We start from the raw sequence: 19,477 nt of genomic DNA, 5'->3' as shown, positions 1-19,477 counted from the left end.
TGTTTCTCTTTCACCCATTCACACCCACATTCACACACCAATGGTGCCATGTAAGGTGCTGCCCGTCTGCCATTGGGAGCAACTTCAGGTTCAGTGTCTTGCCCAAGGACTGTGGAGGGGCCGGGGATCGAACCGCCAACCTTGCGATTGGAGGACAACCCGCTCTACCACCTGAGCCACAGCCGCCCTCAGCACTAAAGGATATTTCCATTTAAGTTTACAAAATGTAGGGCTACAAAAATAACAGCCACAAGAGGAAGAAAAGCAGAAACCTCAGCACTGCTTATGGAAATGTGTTTATTGAGCCCACTTAAAGAACTATGAGCTTAGAGGTGGCAGAACAGTACTATAGTATTTACAGATTTTTTTATATACTTTTTAAAAATTGATATACATATATTCTCATGATTTATTTTAGCAAATATTTCAAAATAAACATGGAAAACATGGAGACTTTTTGTGTCAATGTCACCCTAAAATTACCATGGCCAACTATTTTGGAGGTATTGGAGGTAAATGTAGTTACATTATGGAATATAAATAAACAGTTTTCTTTGGAAATTAACAAAAACAACAAAATAGGCCCCCAAAAAACCCCAATTAAAATAGCAGCCATGCTCAAAAGATAATTAAAAATGACATGAATAATCAAAAGCACATCTTGAATTGTGTACTGCCCTCAATTGACGAGAATCTTACGTTCTATATCTGTCGTTCTACGTCTAGACATTCACCTACGATCACATCAAAGCCGTCTCTTTCATTGAATTAGACGTGACCAAAGGTGAGTCATTAGGATTCACCGATGCATCGCGCACTGTGGTATGATTTCATTCAGCAATGCAAGATGAAGAAGTGAAGGAGATAAGGAACACCTCTGCTCCGCACTGGAAGCTGTGAGGAGCAGCGCACGGCTCAAAACTCTGATCAGGAATTATTAAACCAACACTTTCTGTTTCATCTAAGACCAGAGAGAAACACATTTGGCAGAGGAGAAGAGAGAATAGTGGGAGAGATGTTAGAGAGGAGGAAGAAAATGGAGGCAGACGGAAGAGAGGGGAGGACAGAGGAAGGAGAGGAATGGAGGGTAATAATGAGCATATCTTTGATGCTAGCAAAGTACAGTGTTAGAATATTTCAAACCAGGATTCTGACTTGGCCCTCAGGGGGGAAGACTGAAACCTCACTCTACCTCCTCGCTCCTTTTCCTCCCTCTTTGGGAGGAATTCTCAGATTTCCAGATTCAATATTCTGAAGGACTTCAAAAACATCCAAAAACATCATACAGATCTGAGTCTCTTGTATGTTGGTGTGTTAGCGCTAAGTATATTTACATACACATCAACATTCTCCTATTTCTGAGCATCTGTTTGTATTTCATATTCAAACTTTCTGTCAGATGGCACAAATAGAGTTGTTACCCCCTCCTCCTTCACTATCTGCAACCTTGTCACCCGGGGACATGATACCACCGCCGTGCATGGATGAGAATAAACAGCATTTCTTTAACACTGAATATGCAAAAAAAAAAAAAAAGAGTCTTTCCACTCTTATCTGCTGGAAGAGTTGCCTGATTTGTTTTTGTTTATGAGCTTAATTTTTATTTCCTTTACACGCAAGAGTTCAATCAGTTCCCGATTCGTTCGTAACAACAAAGGCAGAATTTTTTATTTTTTGGGGGTTTGACATCATGTCTACACAAGAAATGCATCAAAGTACAAAATTAACCAAACCGGGAAGCATTTACAACAGCGTCACCTGATTTGACTGGGCGAGAATTAAACAGAGAGGAAGGGAGGGGGGCGCCACAGAGACGAAACAGAGATCTGCCCGCGACTCACAGTGCTGACTCAGTCTTATCGGCATGTAAGGCAGCAGATTGGATTAAAGCATTACCTACAAACCTGCTAAACTCTCTCTGGAAAGCACACACAGACAGAAACACACTCATTCACACAGACAGGCGCGGCTTTGTGGAGATTAATGTATCTATTTCTGTGATTACATAGTCACCATATTCACAGACACTTATCGTCGTATTGCAGTAAACTCAAAGCAGGCTTTCGATACGACAGTAAATCTGACAGAAAATAACACACTAGTATATTTGAGGATTGTTTTTACATGTTTTATCGAGCAGCAAGACCGGCGCCTGCATTTACGAAGGCAATCATCGTGATTATCGTAGTAAAAATAAGCTCAGTTCCTCACTTGGTGCAGGGGATAATGCAAACATGCACCAAGCTGAAGTAGTGGTGCTCTACTGGTTTAGACAGGGATGTAGGTGTACAGGTGATAATCTGATTCTTTTGAACTATCAGCAGGCAAGATGCTGCAGGACAGTTTCCCACAACAGTCCATAATAAGGGACTGAAAATAGGCTAAAAATGCTTAAGATGCTATAAAACATCTCAGTATATTTCCATGGACTTAGTCTTCACAGCAGCTCTGCACTTAAAGAAGAACTTCACAAAGTACTGGACCATTAAAAGAAATTAATAAAGGCTCATAGCAGTGAACAGATGCCGTGCTCGTACACCAGCCATTCATCTGCGTGAATTTTCTCAATGCCGATCGCTGTCATTAGGTCTACATTTGCACATGCAGCGGGGAGTAGGTATGTCATGACAGCCGATGCTTTGGTACCAAGATAAATCCTGAAAATATGACAGCGCTAGTTCTTTTTATATGGTACCGAAGATACCACAGAGAGATGCCGAAATGGTGGCAGCAGGTGCGGCAGCCATCCACAGAGACTGGAGGAAAAAAAAAAAAAACAAGAACATGCATTTGTGCACCTCAGAGACACACATCTAAATCTGTACACCTGTATATCCTAAAAGTTGTATCTCTTAGGAGTTTCAGTGAAAGGCAACCGGACTTTTGTTTGCGGAAGAAGTTTCAAATCGCATCTAAGAGGATTCTCCAGTTCTAACTGACGAAGAAAGTTCCAGATGTATATATTCACCTCCTACTTATTTGGCCAACGACCCATTAACAACCTGACTCAAATGGTTTTGAAAATGCCAAATCAGAGATGATTCAAGATGTTATGGTGGTGAAAGCTTGTAAGGATCTTTTTGCTGCTCACAGGTTGAGCCACAGAGGAGGCCGACGACAGCCATTACCAGGTACTTACAATGCAGTCTTGAGAGCTCTCCCCAGAGAGGTTTCCCACCATTAGCATCCTGAGTCATCTCCAACTTGGCAATTTCACAACCATTCACGCTTTGAGGCATGTGAGTCTTGGGACGTTAATGGGCCATTAGCCACGAGTTAGGGGCCAGTCCAGTTACTGAAGCTCTTAGGACAGCCATGACCCAGGTGACTGACAATCTACACAGGCAGCTGTTGTAGCAATGCTCCACATACAACATTTACCAACGGTAGCATCGCAATACCTCATAAAGTGAGCTGGGTGCTGCTCATAGGTACCGCCATTATCATTCAATCTGTTCAACTATAACACTGTGCATGTTTGTGGAGCAGTTTTTGGTTGTTTTTAGATCAGAACTTATGCACAAATACATTGATTCATTATTTTAAGTGTTGAATTTGATATCAAGAATCACAACCTACTCTCTAGGGAAAGTCTATCCTCAACATCTGAACTCTGGCCTACAAATGACAGAAAGAGTAGAAAAGCTGATAACCACGAGGGCATTTTAATAAATATGCTAAATAATTAAAGCAAAAGGGTAAAACTTATTAAGTAAGTAGCCTGCAATCTGAATTGCCAGAAATACAGCCTGTTGATGGCTTAGATAATTGGCTCAAGTTAATAGAAACCACCAAGTCTTGATTGGTTTCTGTGTCCAGAACAGCCCCGTTTCACCGAAAGTTGTGTGAGGACAGAGGAGGGCTTGGGTATTCACATGAAACTGGTCTATCTATCTCCTTGTGTATGCCCTTTATAGAACACCCTAATGCCACATCAGCACTGTTCACACAGCATTAAACCCAGCCAGGCTGTAACTACATTACACTGAACCCATGTGTGTGTGCATCTCTGAATGTTGTACCGAAGTCAACTCAGATTGGAACCTCATTACTGACAGTGAGTGGGTTTGTGTTTATGTGTGTGTTCTGTTTCTCTTTTAGCGTACTCAGTGTGTGTGCATGATAGATGAAACTTAACACTCTACATATTTCTCCCTTCCTCTAATTGGTTGGTGTTCATGCGCACATCCATCTCTCTCTCTCGCTCTTCCTCTCCTGCCTCTCTCTACCTTTTCTCCCTCTCACTGTCACCCTCCCCGTCTCTCTCTTTCTAATTGGCTGCTGCATTCCTTCTTTCCATCCATCTATGGCTTCTAGCCAATGAGGCGACAGAATTGGATTTCTGCTTGATAAAGCACTTCCTTTGGTTGTCGTGGAGACAATGAGGTGAGGGAGGCTCCTCCCTGCTCATACCATAATAAGATCTCGGGATACCTTGAAGTTGCAGTTAATGCAGGAATATCTGAAACACCTGGTGAGCGACACAGTCACTGATGTAAAGCGGGCACTGACAGGGCTGGGGAATAATAGATTGTCTGTGACAGTATTACGGTAAACCCTCCACCGCCGCTCCCCTCCAACGTGCTTCAGCCTCCACGGTATAAATTGTGAGGAGAGTCAGACTTTGGCTGATGAAGACTGATGGCTGAAGCCTGTTGCCACTTAGTGTTTTAGCCCTAACTTCTATATCATTGAAGTGAATCTACCAGCTGCCACCTTTTCAGACACCAACTGTGAACAGGAACCAGTGGAAAAAGGCTAAAGCTGCCCTTTACTGTTGCTATGCAACTACTGTACTTTAAAGTGCATTTGAATCACAGTGCTCCTCTGTTAAATGTTAAACATTTTTTAACCTGATCCCTAAAAAAGTGCTATGCTGTTCATCCTGTCAGGAAGATGCAGAGGCACAGCGTTTTAATGACAGAAAGCAAAAGGAAGCCAGTGCAGGGAGATTGTTTGCCTTGTGGCTTCAGCGTGCGAGTCTGATTTTTTTTTTAAAGCCTACAGGGCATTACTGAATTCAATGCCTGCAAAGCAGTACAAAGAAAGCCTACCCAAAAAAGTACTCTTTTCTTACTGCATGCCCTTGCAAGCACTTCCTTTGTGATTGTCATGGTGAAGTTAACTAAGTTTTTAGCATGGCAGCACCGCAATAGCCTCCTTGTGCCCATCAGTTATACATTAGACTGTGGATGCAGATGTAAATGGGGTAACAGAGGGCAAATACATACTTGAATTTACATTTTAAAAAAGCATAATACAGAATCTGTTTGTGTTATCTGTGTCTAGATATAATAAACTAAAAGAAAGCTGAGTGCATATATGGAACTTCCATCCTGTCTCAGGCATCATAAACAGATGACATTAGGAAGGAAGTGCTTTGATTTGCTGATATCACAGAAGATGGGAACCCGGGGAGGGAAAAAAAAAAAAGAGGAAACCAAATGATGGGGAAAATAAAGAGAAGACAATAGTATGTGAAGAACTGTTTTCTGAGAAGAGAAGAGAAGAGAAGAGAAGAGAAGAGAAGAGAAGAGAAGAGAAGAGAAGAGAAGAGAAGAGAAGAGAAGAGAAGAGAAGAGAAGAGAACTCTAGTAATGGCCATCCCGTCCTAACATCCCCAAGGTTAAATGAGAACAGGAGAGAATGAATTGGCTCTAAAGGCTCATTCTGCCAAAACTAAATGAAGCAATAACATCAGAGAGCTATAGAACCCCATTAACACTTAACCTGAGAGAGAGAGAGAGAGAGGAAGCAGAGGGGTGGGGATACAGAGGAGGGATTGAGGGAATGGGGCTTACAAAGACCGAGAGAGAACAGAGAGCGAGTTGCTGCATCTCTTTACATCCGGAGTATACAAAGGAGACGGTGAGACATGTGAGAATGGGTGCAATGGAGGGAGAGATATGAGTTAAACAGTGAAAAACAGATTTTCCCCCTCCAGTGCCCTCCTCCCTTTCCCGTATTCTCTCTTTCTCCATAGTAATGTGATGGTTTCAGCCTCAGCTCTTTAATGAAGAATCTGGGTAATTCTGAGGACAGAGCCTCTGGGAGGAGGAGGAGGAGGATGAGGATGAGGATGAGGGGAGGGATGGGCAGTGTGAAAAAGAAGGATCAGACAGGGAGAGTGAGAGAAGGGAGTACAGGAAGAAGAAGGGAGAGATGTGTACAAGTAATAAAAAAATAAAATGTTCTGCTAGGATCAGCTGGGACTATTCCCTTACTCTGAACGTGTTACGCTGCTTGAACCGCCGTCCTCTTCCCCTCATCAGCCTCAGAGTCTCTTTTTTTTTACTTCTTCTTCCAGAGTTCAGGGCTGTCTTGTTGCCTTCCCTCCTGCAGAGATCAACTGACCACTCCCCCGTCCTCTAAGCTGCCCCTCATTCCCTCGTCAGCCTCCTAATTGAGAACAGCTTTTTACTGCCAGCGCGCCACGCCGTCAACGCTGCCACTCCGCGCTCGGCAGTTTTTGCCTTTTACCTGTTGTTTGGCTGCCAGTTCCCTGCCGTGTGTTCGCCGCTGCCACCTGCCCAACATAAGCCTGCTTTTGAACTAGTAAATTACCTTTTACTCCAAGAGATGCATCCGTGGATGTGCAATTTCCTGTTGTCACTAAACATTTGTAGCATAGCAGAATGTGAATTCCTAAACCGACATGAACTCTGAAACACTGAAATGTGTTCGACACTAACTGTGAGCGCAGCCTTAACCAGAGAGACTGACTATAGTAATTGCAAATCAATATCCTGTGTACTGAATTGTGATTTTTTTCAACCTTTAAAATACTTTATTGCAAAGTTTGTCAACATTGTGAAACATTCTACAGCATTAAAGTTCATTTATATGATTAGTTTTCCATCTGTATAAAGTCTATAATCTTTTAAAACCCCTATTTTCATTAAATAAATGTGAAATGTACAATATTGACTTTTCAGATCTTCTCAGAACAACTCAAAACTTACTCGATACTTGGTCCTTTGCATCAGAATTCATCTCGCTAAGTAGTATTTCTAAAGATTTCCGGATGCCTTTAAATTGATTGATGCTACCGGATTAGCCAACTTTGAATTCTTTAAATTCTAAAATCCACTTGAAAGCAGTGACAGTAAAAAGCAGTGACAGTTATCTGATGGCGGTAAGAAAAACCCGACAGTGCCAAAGATACTAATCCGCAAGTGATGTGTAGCGTCGTCTCGATATTAGTAACGTGGATCTTTACAGGTGCCACGACTCACCAAACCAGATGGAAAATAAACGACGGTTTGTAGTCAGACACGGATCAGTCATATCCATCCCTTTCTCTTGCTTTGCACCTTTATTTGGATTAGTGCATTAGTCAGTCTCCATTCTTTTGTCGAGCACAGATTCTGCGTCTAACTGATGTCCAGTCCTGCATTTATGCTTCAGGTAGGTCAGTCTGCAGTGTCAACAATTCACCTAACATCACCATTAGAAGTGTTTTTTTCACTGCTTAAAGTATACATAGACTACACTTGAGTAAAAGTGGTTCATGCTGCTACCAAGACGAAGCCGCTCCAGCACACTTTGGAGCCGTGCAGCTTTTTAATCGTACTAGATTGCCGTGTTTGAGCGGTCCTGTCTCCTAAAAATGATGCTCCTATAAAACTAAACCACTTTCTTAAGTACATTTTTGCAGGATTATGTTTCTTGGGGATGTTTTCATTCAACATATATTTGTGATTTATTTGATTGCTTCTACTGGTTGCTGCTTTTCAGCAAACAAGTCACATATTGGATGGAGCGGGTCTCATCACCCTGCTAACCCGGAAAATGGAGGGGAGGCTACAAACGTGCTGTGAAAGGCTCGCATTCTGTTGTTTGTCATGTCATAGTTGTCTTATTGTTTGTTTGTAGTATTAGTTAATAAATGTTAGTGTATAATTATCATTGGTTGTACTGTGTGTTTCTTTGTTTGAGAACTGGAGTTCACAACAATTATATTATTTGATCATTTATTCATATTCAGTCTAAGATATTCCCGATAAAGGTCTCTCAGATGGCAAATGTAAAAATATCTGAGTGGTGTGCCTGATAAACGAGTGCAATTTTAATCATGAAGTGCAGTTATGCTAGTCTCTTCTATTGGTGCGACTCCGTGAGGCTACATTAGCTACATAAGTAGCCACGTTAATAACGTTTGTAAGAGACCGAACTGTTTGTAAATCCGTCAAGATTTCAGCGAGATAAGAGTATTTACGTTTGTGCAGATCACTCGCCTTCCTTCACGTACCACAGGGTCCGCCAGAGAGCTGCCCCGTGTCAAGATGGCTGAAGGGTGATCCTGTTTGAAACGCTGCCTTAAGACATCTAGCCTTTATTATACATATCTATGGGCGTTACCTCATGATGAGACAGTTCATTTGATTGTTTTTTTAAAAATGAGAAGGTACTTTAGCTGTACTTTTTGCAAGACAGGGTTGATATAAGATCTTCTCTAGTATTTGTCTTTAACAAAGTTTTGTATTCATTGAGCAAAAAGTTGGCAGGGATGGAGCAGTTCATGTGGTGCATGTCTTCGACCCTTAGATACTCAGTCTGTGTTTGTTCTACATGGATGTCCATTCTCTTCATGTCAGGTCCTGCACATATTTACAGACCCGTCAAGACCTCTGGTTTGATGAAGTGTCACGCAAGACGTGTGCAGCATGTGGTCCAGTCTGTTAAATGATGTGTCTCTGATTTAGTAAGGTGCATGACATATTGTATACATGATACAGTGTGATAAAAAAAACATACATATGATTCAGGATGGTGCAAGACATATGTTAGGCGGTGTCGTGTGTGACATGTTCAAGATATAGTGTGGAGCATTACAGCGTATGATAAGGTAGTGTCTGTAAAGCCTTAAAAGATAAAGGGCTATAAAATGTCTTGACGGAGCTTCAACTCATCTGCTGTTCATTTTAGGTCAGCCTGTTTGGCAGCATCCATAATGATCCGTAATACACATTAATTTTCTCACTTCTTACACATATCACGCATGTACACATACACACAGCCCGAAGAGTGCAGAAGGGCATTAGTACCATAGCCTTCAACAGTCACATTAACAATGTAGCCTTCAACAGAGAATGTATTGCTCTAGGCCATAAACCAGAGGCCTTGGGCAGTGACAGAGAGCATTGTGTGTGAGAGTACAGGGGAGAGGGAGAAACAAAGGTTCTGAGCAAGAGCAAAGTGACAAAGTGTGTACGTGTGTGTGTGTGTGTGTGTGTGTGTGTGTGTGTGTGTCGGACAAAATACAGAGAGTGTCTTTGAGCGCACATTTATGGAGAAGTGTGTCAGCGTATGTATGTGTATGTATGTGTATGTATGTGTATGTATGTGTATGTATGTGTATGTGCATCCCTACGGTGCTGACGCAGGTGTTGCCATTGACGACAGAGCGGTCACCACAGAGACCTGGAGTCGAATGAGGATGTGTCTCTGAATACCAATCACGCTTCTCCTGGGACATAAAGCGACCAATGGCAGATATCCATCTAACCTCCAACCCACTGTCCGCCCCTTTGCGGGATTAACCAATCACACAGAATTAGATACTGATATGCTTTGACTAGCATGTAATTCACAACACCTCATACATGAATGATTATCAACTAGTTTAAGTTGTGTAAAGTTGCAGCTAAACTAACTTTGTAAATGCCTGTATGAAAGCGTTAAAGCAGTTAAAATAACACAGAATGCATGAAATTCCAATGGAGCAAAGCCTTCAAGTTTTGTGCTGTGCTGCTACTCTACTCACTGCAACATACTGCATGTCCAACACACCATTTGCAGGATTCAAGCATGACTCCCTGTTCTTGTGCTGCCAATGCTGCTGCTGCATATTTAACATTTCACGAGCCCCACTTCCACCCAACCTTTAACCCGTAGGCTTTAAGTTCCCCTGTATGGTGAGAATTACTGTCTTTACCCCCCAGTAGTCTTGGTATTTAGCCCGGGCGCACAGGGAGTAATGAAACCACAGACTACATACAAAGCGCTGCTATTAGATTCACATGATAATAATGCATTCCAAGTGCACTGTCTGACTTAAATTGCTTTATAATGAAGTGCTGAAAACCATATAATTAACTGAAAAGTGAAAGCACAGTTCACTGAAACAGGATTTCGAGTATGACTTTGTAAGATATATATATACCATATGAGTGTATAATCACACACACACACTCTCTCTCTCTCTTAGACCTAGGAACATAAAGCACAGTGTGCAAGAGGAGAGATAACACAGATGTGTTAAAACCCCACCAGTAGGTTTACCACTGATGTGACCCACTTTGAAATATTTCACAAATGAAGTTAAAAACTGGTCCACTCACTCTTACAATGATGGATATCTGTACATGTTAATGAGCAACTATTTGAATTTGAGAGTTTGTTTGACAGCCAGAGACAAAGAAAAGGAGATTTACCTTGTTGGGATTTGACGCAGTAATTATCCACACACACTGCGCGTTGCTCTCATATTGAATCGGGAAGTTAGGAGACGTAAAGGTTCCTGACGGCCCCTGAAGATTACTGCCACAAGTCTTCACTGTGAATAGAGAAAACATTATGTCACTGTTATTACAAGCAACTGTAGAATCAGTGGCGGTATTAGCGACGGCAATCGTGCGCTGTGGAGTCGCCGCGCTACAACAGAGTGACAATTACCTTTATAATTAAACCGTTTAGGTGATGCTTAGCCAGAGATTCTCTAAATAAATCCTGCAAGTGAATTTATAGCATTTGTGGGTCACAGTGGAAGTTCAGTCAAGAACAATTAAAAGTGAGGCTAATATACAGCTGCTGAGAGCTGCAAGGAAAGAAGAGAAGAGAAGAGAAGAGAAGAGAAGAGAAGAGAAGAGAAGAGAAGAGAAGAGAAGAGAAGAGAAGAGGAGAGGACTCAAGAGCAGACAAGTACAGAAAGAGGAACAGAAGGTCACATAGATGTTATTGATACTGTCAGCAACATCTCCCTGGATAACAGTACTTAATTGGAAGCTATTGGGTGTGAAATACCACAGGATTAGCTAGAGTTGTGGTATTGACTGATAGAGACATTCACCAGCAATTTACTCCCAACGTCTATTGGAAGTCAACAACTCCCAACTACTACCAGGGTGATAATTACATTCCAAAACAAGCAAAACAACTGCCCTCGGACAACTCACACATTAGATATCGCTTGATGAGAAAAATTAAGACCAGTGGTGTGAAAGTGTACAATTGTGTGATTAAGGCAGACGTCCTCTATGCAGAACCCTAGAAATCTATTACAGTAATCAAACACTTGGTGCCGGAAAGTCATACAAACTCACAAGCACTAATGCTGAAACGACGCTCAGTGGGGTGTTGAAAATGACACATGCTAGGTGTTCGATAAACCAACTAAGCCTTTATTAGGCTCTGTGTTGTGACTGGATGTGATAGAGAACCTGCTTGTCTGTCCTTGGGTCGTCCTGTTAGAGTTTGGAGGTAATTTTCTGGTTGGTTTGAAGCAGCGTTTGTTCCTTAATTAGTTTGTTCAGCGGCAGGCCGCAAGAATATGTACAGTTAACAGGCGAACACACACAAACAAACACACGCGCGGGAAACAAAAAGAGCATGAAGCACGGATGCTCACATGGTCTCATTTAAAAAAAAAAAAAACACAGGTAGGAAACGTGCATATTCATTTACTGCACAGTCAGGGAGCACCAGAATATAAGTCATACATCCCCGACAAGCGCTCACAGTTAGCATAAACACACACTTTTAAGCACTCCCACTCACATAAACACACTCCTGGCGGCTACTGCGACTTGTGGTCCGAATGAAGGGAAGGGACGAATAAAAGAATCATAGCACATCGTGTTTGTGTGTTTCTTTGTGTGTGTAATGGAGTGTATCGGCGAGGTGCTGTAAGAGAGTGTCAGAACAAGTACAAGGCCCCTCAGAGACAACCCTATATCGCTTTTGTCTGTCTCTCTGTCTGCGTCTCTGTGCTTTCCCGTCTCCTGGATCTCTGCCTGAGTTCCCCCTCTGCTGTACCCAGCTGATTCTCTAACTCCCAAAGCATCTTCAGTTGACCTTCTCTCGCGTTCGGCTCGCTGCAATTTATACACCAGCAGATACGCGGCGATAAAGAGCGCGCGCACGCTTAAGCCGCACGTGAGGAGTGATTTATCTGCATGGCGCCAACAGTATGTGTGTCTTTGTAAGTGTGCGTACGCGTGTGCATTGACAGCTCAATCAGCGTGTCCTGAACGAATGGCCGGCCCGTCGCTGTGCCAGCAGCGGAATGGGCACGATGTTGCTATAGCAATAGCGCAGAGAGAGTTATCACCGGAATTACCAGAGGAGCTAACATCCCATAATTTATATTAAACTCCATCCGTCTCTCGGCCCGCATCTGTCTGTCTCGCTCCGTCTTTCTCTCTGCGCCTTTTATTCCGGCGCCGCGGTCCCTCTACGAGCCATTGTCTGTAGTTCATGATTTACTTTACACTCCATCATTTGCTCTCGGTGTCTGTTCATCGCCTTTTGTCCCCCATTTCTCTTCCTGTCTCTTTTTGTGTCTTTTGTGGATTTTCCTTTCCAGAGTTGTGCGAGTATTTCCATTTTGTGCAACTTTGTGCTTCTGCTTCACTACTTTTCAGAATCGACTATTGCACACATAGAATTTATGGGAATGCCAAAGTTGCTGCTAATTATTGGCTGTTGATGCATGTGTTGCTATAAAGTTTTTAAAAATAAAACAGCAAAATAAATACATACTAGTGCTTTGAAAATAATGAAATCATTTCTTTGAATTCATTCTTTGAACTCCCACTTCTTCAGTGTCTGAGGGAAACATCTGGCGCTTTAGCTGCTAAATGCTCCTCGTTGTTTTCCAGAATGACCCAAAAGCGTACATGTACAAACCAGACAGCTAAACATTTGGATAAAACTAAAACAGCGGAGAAGAAGTTTCAGCTGAAAGTTGAAGATTCTGCATAAGTTCATCACTACAACAGCCCCCCGTCACGTTGTCGCATTTATTTTTTTTGGCTACTTAGCGGCACAAGAATAAATTGAACACACACCATGAAGTTGTTAACATCTCATTAAGCTGTTGATAGTGAAGATCCTATAGCAAATACTTGTCTAATTACATATCTAACAGACACTAAGCGGTTAGAATTTATTAGGAGTTGTGCATTTGGTCCCTGAATAGCTTTATTAGAGAAACATTGGGCACTTTTACTCCTATATGCTTCTCTAATGTGCTCCCTAACATGTTGGTTGTCCATTTCTTGGTGGACAAATGATGCAAATTTTGTCTGTCAAATTCTTCAACAAAACATCTGCATGCTACGGTTGAAAACAGGGTTGATGAGAGTTGAGTCTGCCAGTCATAAAACCAGAAACAATGAGGTATAAGAAGATAAAAAGTCCTCTCAGAGACCTACATGCTTCTGCTCTTTGAGTTCTACACTAACAATGTCCCTTTTTACAACATCAGTAGTCATGAAATGAGATGAATGAAATGAAAAATACTTTATTCATCCCAGAAGGTATACACAGTATAGTGTGTAGCTTTAAGTAAGGTTTTCACTTGTACTTGTAATGGAGTTTTACATAATATAACTATTAAAAAATCCTAATAATCTCTCTGACAGCCTCTCTGTCCGTCAGTCTGTGTAACTTTGCCTTTGCCTGTGTCTCTCTCTCTCTCTATTTCCCTCTCATCATTATTTATACTGGCACAAAGTATAGCGGGTTTAAAGCCAAAAGGGCCCCACTATCACTGGAGCGATAATGAATTCCAGATCAAATTAAAATTTTTGATGAGGTCTATCTGCTACTAAAAGCATATTGTTGAAATAAAGAGCAAGATTAAGTGAACGCTTTGGGCAGGAACTGCAGCGAGTGTGTGTGTGTGTGTGTGTAACAACATATACTCTTTTGTGTTTATATATTCAGATCAAATGGATTCCCCCAGGACTCTCCCTCTCCGTCTCCCTCACACTCACACAAACATGCATACCCACATAAACCTTTGGGATGCGGACCAAAATTAAATGATGTTTCAGGCAGGGATCACTTTGGCACAGCCTATACTGTAGCTCCAATGCCCTTGCTCGCGTTCCTCCAAAGTTTTGTTTTATGGCTTCAGAGCATAACTGACGCGCCCCATAAGCTCTGGGAACACTGCTGCGAGAATGTTTTTGAATTTTAATACTGTTCAGCTTCACAATATTTTGACTCATAAGTGTTTCCCTTCGGTTTGATCCGCCTTACACTCAAGGTCTGTAACTCTGCCGCTGCTTTCTCAGCAGGATGGCCTTTGTGGTTAGCGAATCGTGCCCCCCGCGGAGGCTCAGCTTCAATCATCCATACAGTAATACCTGCTGAAGCATACCAAGGACACTTAACCCTTACCTGTTTCAGACTATCTGCCTGACCCTGCATCCCCGACCAGACGGCATTGAGAGGACCGGAGGGGGAGGTAAATCAAATAGGAAATAAAATCGAATCACACGGATGGGTTTTCCAAAGTACACGACTCATGGGCAGATTTGGATACTGGACCAACAAGTCCTCTTGGTTCCACTACATCTTTGGTCCCTGTGCTGCTTCATGAGCTGCTGAAGTTTTGGAAGTTATTCAAGCATAATTGCTGTTTTATGCACTTACTATTGCTTTACTACTGGTTTGGCTTAAACCCTCAAGTAATCAAGTAAACTATTTGCGATGATGCTATATGTCTCTGAGGCTATTAAATTCACTGGTGACACTGAATACAATCTACCAGTCAATCAGAACATGCCTACAAGCAAAGACAAAAGTTAACTTTCTTCAATAAAGGAACACAAAAAGTAAATTTTTCACATCCACACTCAAGGAAATATCTTGTTAAACTAACACTGACATGGATGATCTGTGACTAACTAAACATACAAGTTAAAATCAAATCTTCAGATCCTGATGCTGATGGAAAGAGTTGGAGAGCATCTTCTTTTTTCTTGTTGATGACCACAGAAACATATATGTGATTATCAAGTTGTTTTTTATGACGTGATTTCACAAAACCTACTGCACACGAGTCATCCATCCATCTATTCATTATCTATACAATATGTCGTGGGGGGCTGGAGTCTATCCCAGCTGACTCAGGGTGAAGGCAGGTTCACCTGGACAGGTAACCAGTCTATCACAGGGCTACACTTATAAGACAACCAAGCACACTCACATTCACACCTACGGACAATTTAGAATCACCAATGAACCTCAACATGTTTTTGGACCTTGTGGGAGGAAGCTGGAGAACCTGGAGAGAACCCACGCTGCACGGGGAGAACATGGAGACTCCACGCAGAAAGATCTCGGGTGTCCTAACCGGGATGCGAACCAGTGACCTCCAGGGCAACAATGCTAACCACAGAGCCACCCTGCAGCCCATCATGAGAATATATGTATATTAATTAAAATAATGATAATAATAATAATCTGTAAAAACTGTAATGCTGTTATGCCACCTCTAAGCTGATAGTTCTTGAACTGGGCTCATTTCCATATGCAATGCTGAGATTTCTAAAGAGAGTTTGTTTTTAGGATTTGCCTTTTCTTCTTCTTGTGACTGTTATTTTTCGTAGCTCTACATTTTGTAAACCTAAATTGAAATGTCCTTTCAGTACTTAACTGTGTTCACACGACTTCAAACTCATATACTGTGTTCACGAGTCATACTCTAACTTTTTATAAAGTTGCTCGCACTGGGCCAGATTAGAGATCAGAAGTTTCTGCAGGACGGTCAGACCGGCTCTTTCGCCAGGCTGCCTACAGGAGCAGATAGATTGACCAATGGACACGGAGAATGATTGATGACATCATTAAGCTGGCACACAGCGTTCCAATGGCCCTCGTTCTGGTTAGAGCTTTAATGGCTACACACACACACACACACACACACACACACACACAAAAAACACACAACGTACAGACAGTCATTCGGCGTAGCTGTCGTAACGGCGCCAACACACCTCTCCCCTTTTTTCTTCCTCTCCGTTCTGTGAAGCCAACATATGTGCATGTGTGTGCCGGTGTTTGTGTGTATCCGGCTGACATATAGCACCCTTCGTTGAGTCAGTATATTGGGGCAGATCAACTGAACTCCCCTGGAGTTCACACACACACAGGCAGAGAGAAAGAGTTGGCTCAGTGGCCTTGCCATCTGTCCATTAATCAAGGTGCCACATGGACTCTCTCTCTCTCTCTCTCTCTCTCTCTCTGTCTCTCTCTCTCTTTTTTCTTTCTCTCTCTCTCATAAAGTATTATAGGAGTGGACAGAGGGACGTTGCAGTTTGATGGCTGTTTTTGTCGTTTATTTTTATTTGTTTTTGTATTTGTTCTATTGTATCTAATAAAGTGATTACCACTCTGTCCTCGTTTTTCTCGTATCCGCCTCTTTGTTTTTTATGACATTAAGGGCAATTTAAAATATATATTCACTTTATTCTCTCTCTAATGTTCCAAAATACACATTTAGCTGCATTTCAGCGTTTTGGCAGAAGTGGCTCTTTATGAAGTCAGCTGGCTGGACACTTTCTGACAGATTGCCTCTCTCTCAATGTTATTCATGAGTTTCAACTTTAGCTGTTGGCTGGGTGAATGTAAAGGTCAAAGCGGAGCTATGTTCAGCCAGACACAGTCTTCCTCTCATTACATTGTTGTTGAACATGATGAAACAAAGTAGGCTAAATAAGGACACCACCTCGCTTCAGAGAACACAACGTGTTCTCGCTGAAAATCAAATGTGCGTTTAACTTGCTTACCTGTTGAACCCACCGCGCGCCTTCATTTGTTTCCGTGCGACTAGCGAGCCAGCGTAGGTGCAAACAGAGGCACGGGGCCACATTCATTGGGATCAAGTACATATTTTTGCGCTTACGTCTGTTTCATAATTGAACAGGCCGGTGCCAAGGCGGATGGAGTGGTGCACATCAGGTTGTGTTTATGCAGATGCAGCACAATGTTTTGTTGGCCTACACAGTTTGGAATAAAATTTCACAGGCATTTCCAGCACCTCAGACCACCTCTTCAAGCACTGTTGGCAACTGAATAAAACACTTTTTTTTTTTTTTTTTGGATGAAAACAGGAAGTCAACCTTCTGTATTTTTTCACTGCAGTGGACAGGATCCATGTTGAAACAGCTGCGTAGAGTGTACTCTTTAGTAAACAGCAATCTAGTTGACTGACAGTAAAACATTTGTGTTGCTTTAAGTAACTGCAGTTGTTGTCTGAAGCAACTTTTCTTTGGCATCATTATGCATGATGAGGAATTTCAGTGTGAAATGAACTCAAAATGAAAAACCCACAAAGTCCAGCTCCAGCCCCTCGTCTTGTTTCTATTTTCACTATAAGTGCAAAAATAAAGGGGTCACACATGCACTTACATTCAGTCTAATACATTGTAAAGGCTAGGCAGGTTTAGTTGTATAGCACAATTGGTACCCGAGGTAATTCAAAGTGCTTCACACAAAAGCACAAGTCAGTCCACAGAACATAAACACAACTATTAATTAACTACATTAAAAGCAAAGAGGCAGATCAAATCAATCCATAAAAACATAAATATGATCATTAATTAGAAGAGTACAGATAGGGCACAACTAAATGCATGAGGCACCAAGAAAATCCCTTCATTCCTCGACTGCAAATCTACCACTTCTGCTTCTACGTCTGTCTGGTTGCTGACAGTTTAAAAAATCCAAGTCTGGCAAACGTAGAAAATAAAGCTTGTTAAATAACGATAAGAGCAACAGACCACTCCTAGACAGCAAAGTTTATTCTACTCCCAGTCTATTAGCTTTAGAAGAATCTTTCTCCCTTGCCTTCGGGGCATTTTTATTTTCCGAATTTCAATATTAGATTTTAGTCCCTGGGGGGAAACTGATTTTTGCGAATAGGTTTTAAAAATAGAAGACAAGTCTCTGTATTCGATTCTAAGCCACCGCCACCAAAAACACCCTGTTTTCTGGCGTTGGATGTACACCTGCAGTGTTTGCTGTTGCATAGTGTTGTGATTCTTCCTTCTTTTGTGTTTTCACTTTTGAGTGATCTCAGCAGAACGCTCAAAGCAAGCCTCAGCATTGTTGTCAAAAAGATATGATTCCAGCGTTACATGTATCTTGTCCTTCAAGCAACCTCCGTGTGGTATTCTGGGATTTACGGGATTTTTGGAGATGGACGCCGTTCTGTTTTACCAAAGTAGGACAGAGGCACGCTGCATAACAATTACACGCAGGGAGTACAGGCAGAAAAGTTACAGTTGCTGCCAAAACCAACACGGTATTGGATCCTTCAAACAGCGTTCAGGGCCTGTGCCGGTTGCCTTTAATCATAAACGACATAAATTGCGTTTATGCAGCTTGCATTAGGGGACCATGCTGGATTAAAAGTTCCCTCCATTGTGAGATGCTTTAAATAACAAACACCAACGAGAGCACAATCACTAGTTACTTAGCAACAACCATGAAGGAGGGACGGTGCGCTTTATTGTGGCTCTTGTTTCTCGCAGTTGTTCATACTGGGAATACTGTGTTTTAAATTCAGCAGAGCTTCAACAATGCACACCTGCAGCTCAGAAGTTACAGTAGCGCTGGGAAAACGTCTCACTCTGCCCACATACTTTTCCTGCAAAGATCCCTGCTGACTGATGGCTCCATTTCCCAGTGATAGAGGTCATTCTTCTTGAGCACTCGCTGCTCCAGGGGACAACATCAGTGACTTTTAATGTCACAGGCAGCCTTCCTTCGGGGAGGCTGAGCCCATCATCCCGTGCAGGTAAATGTGAGACTTGATTGGCTTAATGTCGCTGGCTGTACTTAATTGCTCATTATAAAGTATTTAGTGATGATGAATCTCTAACAGCTATTAACAATTATAAAAGAGCCAATCAAAAGGTATCAGCACTATAATATCTCTGATAATGAGCTGGGTAAAACGGTTGACTGGCAGGAACCAACCGGAGCCCCGGTGAGACGGTCACGTCCCAGCTCGGCTGTATCCCGCCTGCTTACGGGGATCTGGTGCTGTCATGGTAACGCAAAGCTTGCTGAAGGTCAGTCCCCCTGTGAGTCTGGTTCACAAGCCGGGGTAGCGGTGGAGGCTAGCGGTTAGACTGTGTCCTTTAAACAGAGGGCAGGAGAGCAGGATCCACAGCTGGCTAGCATCTGCCCCGCTCAGGTGTCCACAAGGAAGACGGTGAGTCCCTCGAGTGCTGCTTGCCCTTAGTCAGTCCAAAGTTGAGCTGCTGTTCATATGCAAATGACTTGTGACGGATTTAGCGACTTTTACTTCCGCAGATGCTACGATTTAAGCAGAAAGTAAGTCTTTTAGCCTCCTCTATCTGCTTCTTTGTGTTTCCAATTTCTTTCTCCCTTTCGGGTCTACATCTCGGTCATCATTAGTTAGGTGTTAAAGCACTCTCATTCTTTCCATCTCTCC

General features: G+C 42.3%; 1 protein-coding gene across 1 annotated transcript in view; it reads right to left on the bottom strand.

Annotated features, from left to right (window-relative positions):
* LOC103358536 (CUB and sushi domain-containing protein 3-like) overlaps positions 1-19,477 on the bottom strand; it is a gene marked incomplete at its 5' end in the record, with an annotated part of 221,174 nt that overhangs the window by 108,356 nt on the left and 93,341 nt on the right. The window contains one exon of the mRNA XM_008283549.1: positions 10,437-10,558. Coding sequence (XP_008281771.1) covers positions 10,437-10,558 — 122 coding nt within the window. The remainder of the gene's footprint in view (positions 1-10,436; positions 10,559-19,477) is intronic.

The sequence above is a fragment of the Stegastes partitus genome, unplaced genomic scaffold, assembly GCF_000690725.1.
Source record: "Stegastes partitus isolate 25-593 unplaced genomic scaffold, Stegastes_partitus-1.0.2 Scaffold318, whole genome shotgun sequence".
NCBI classification, from domain to species: Eukaryota; Metazoa; Chordata; class Actinopteri; family Pomacentridae; genus Stegastes; species Stegastes partitus.
The sequence above is the reverse complement of the archived record's forward strand: the minus strand, read 5'-3'. Positions and strand labels throughout refer to the sequence as shown.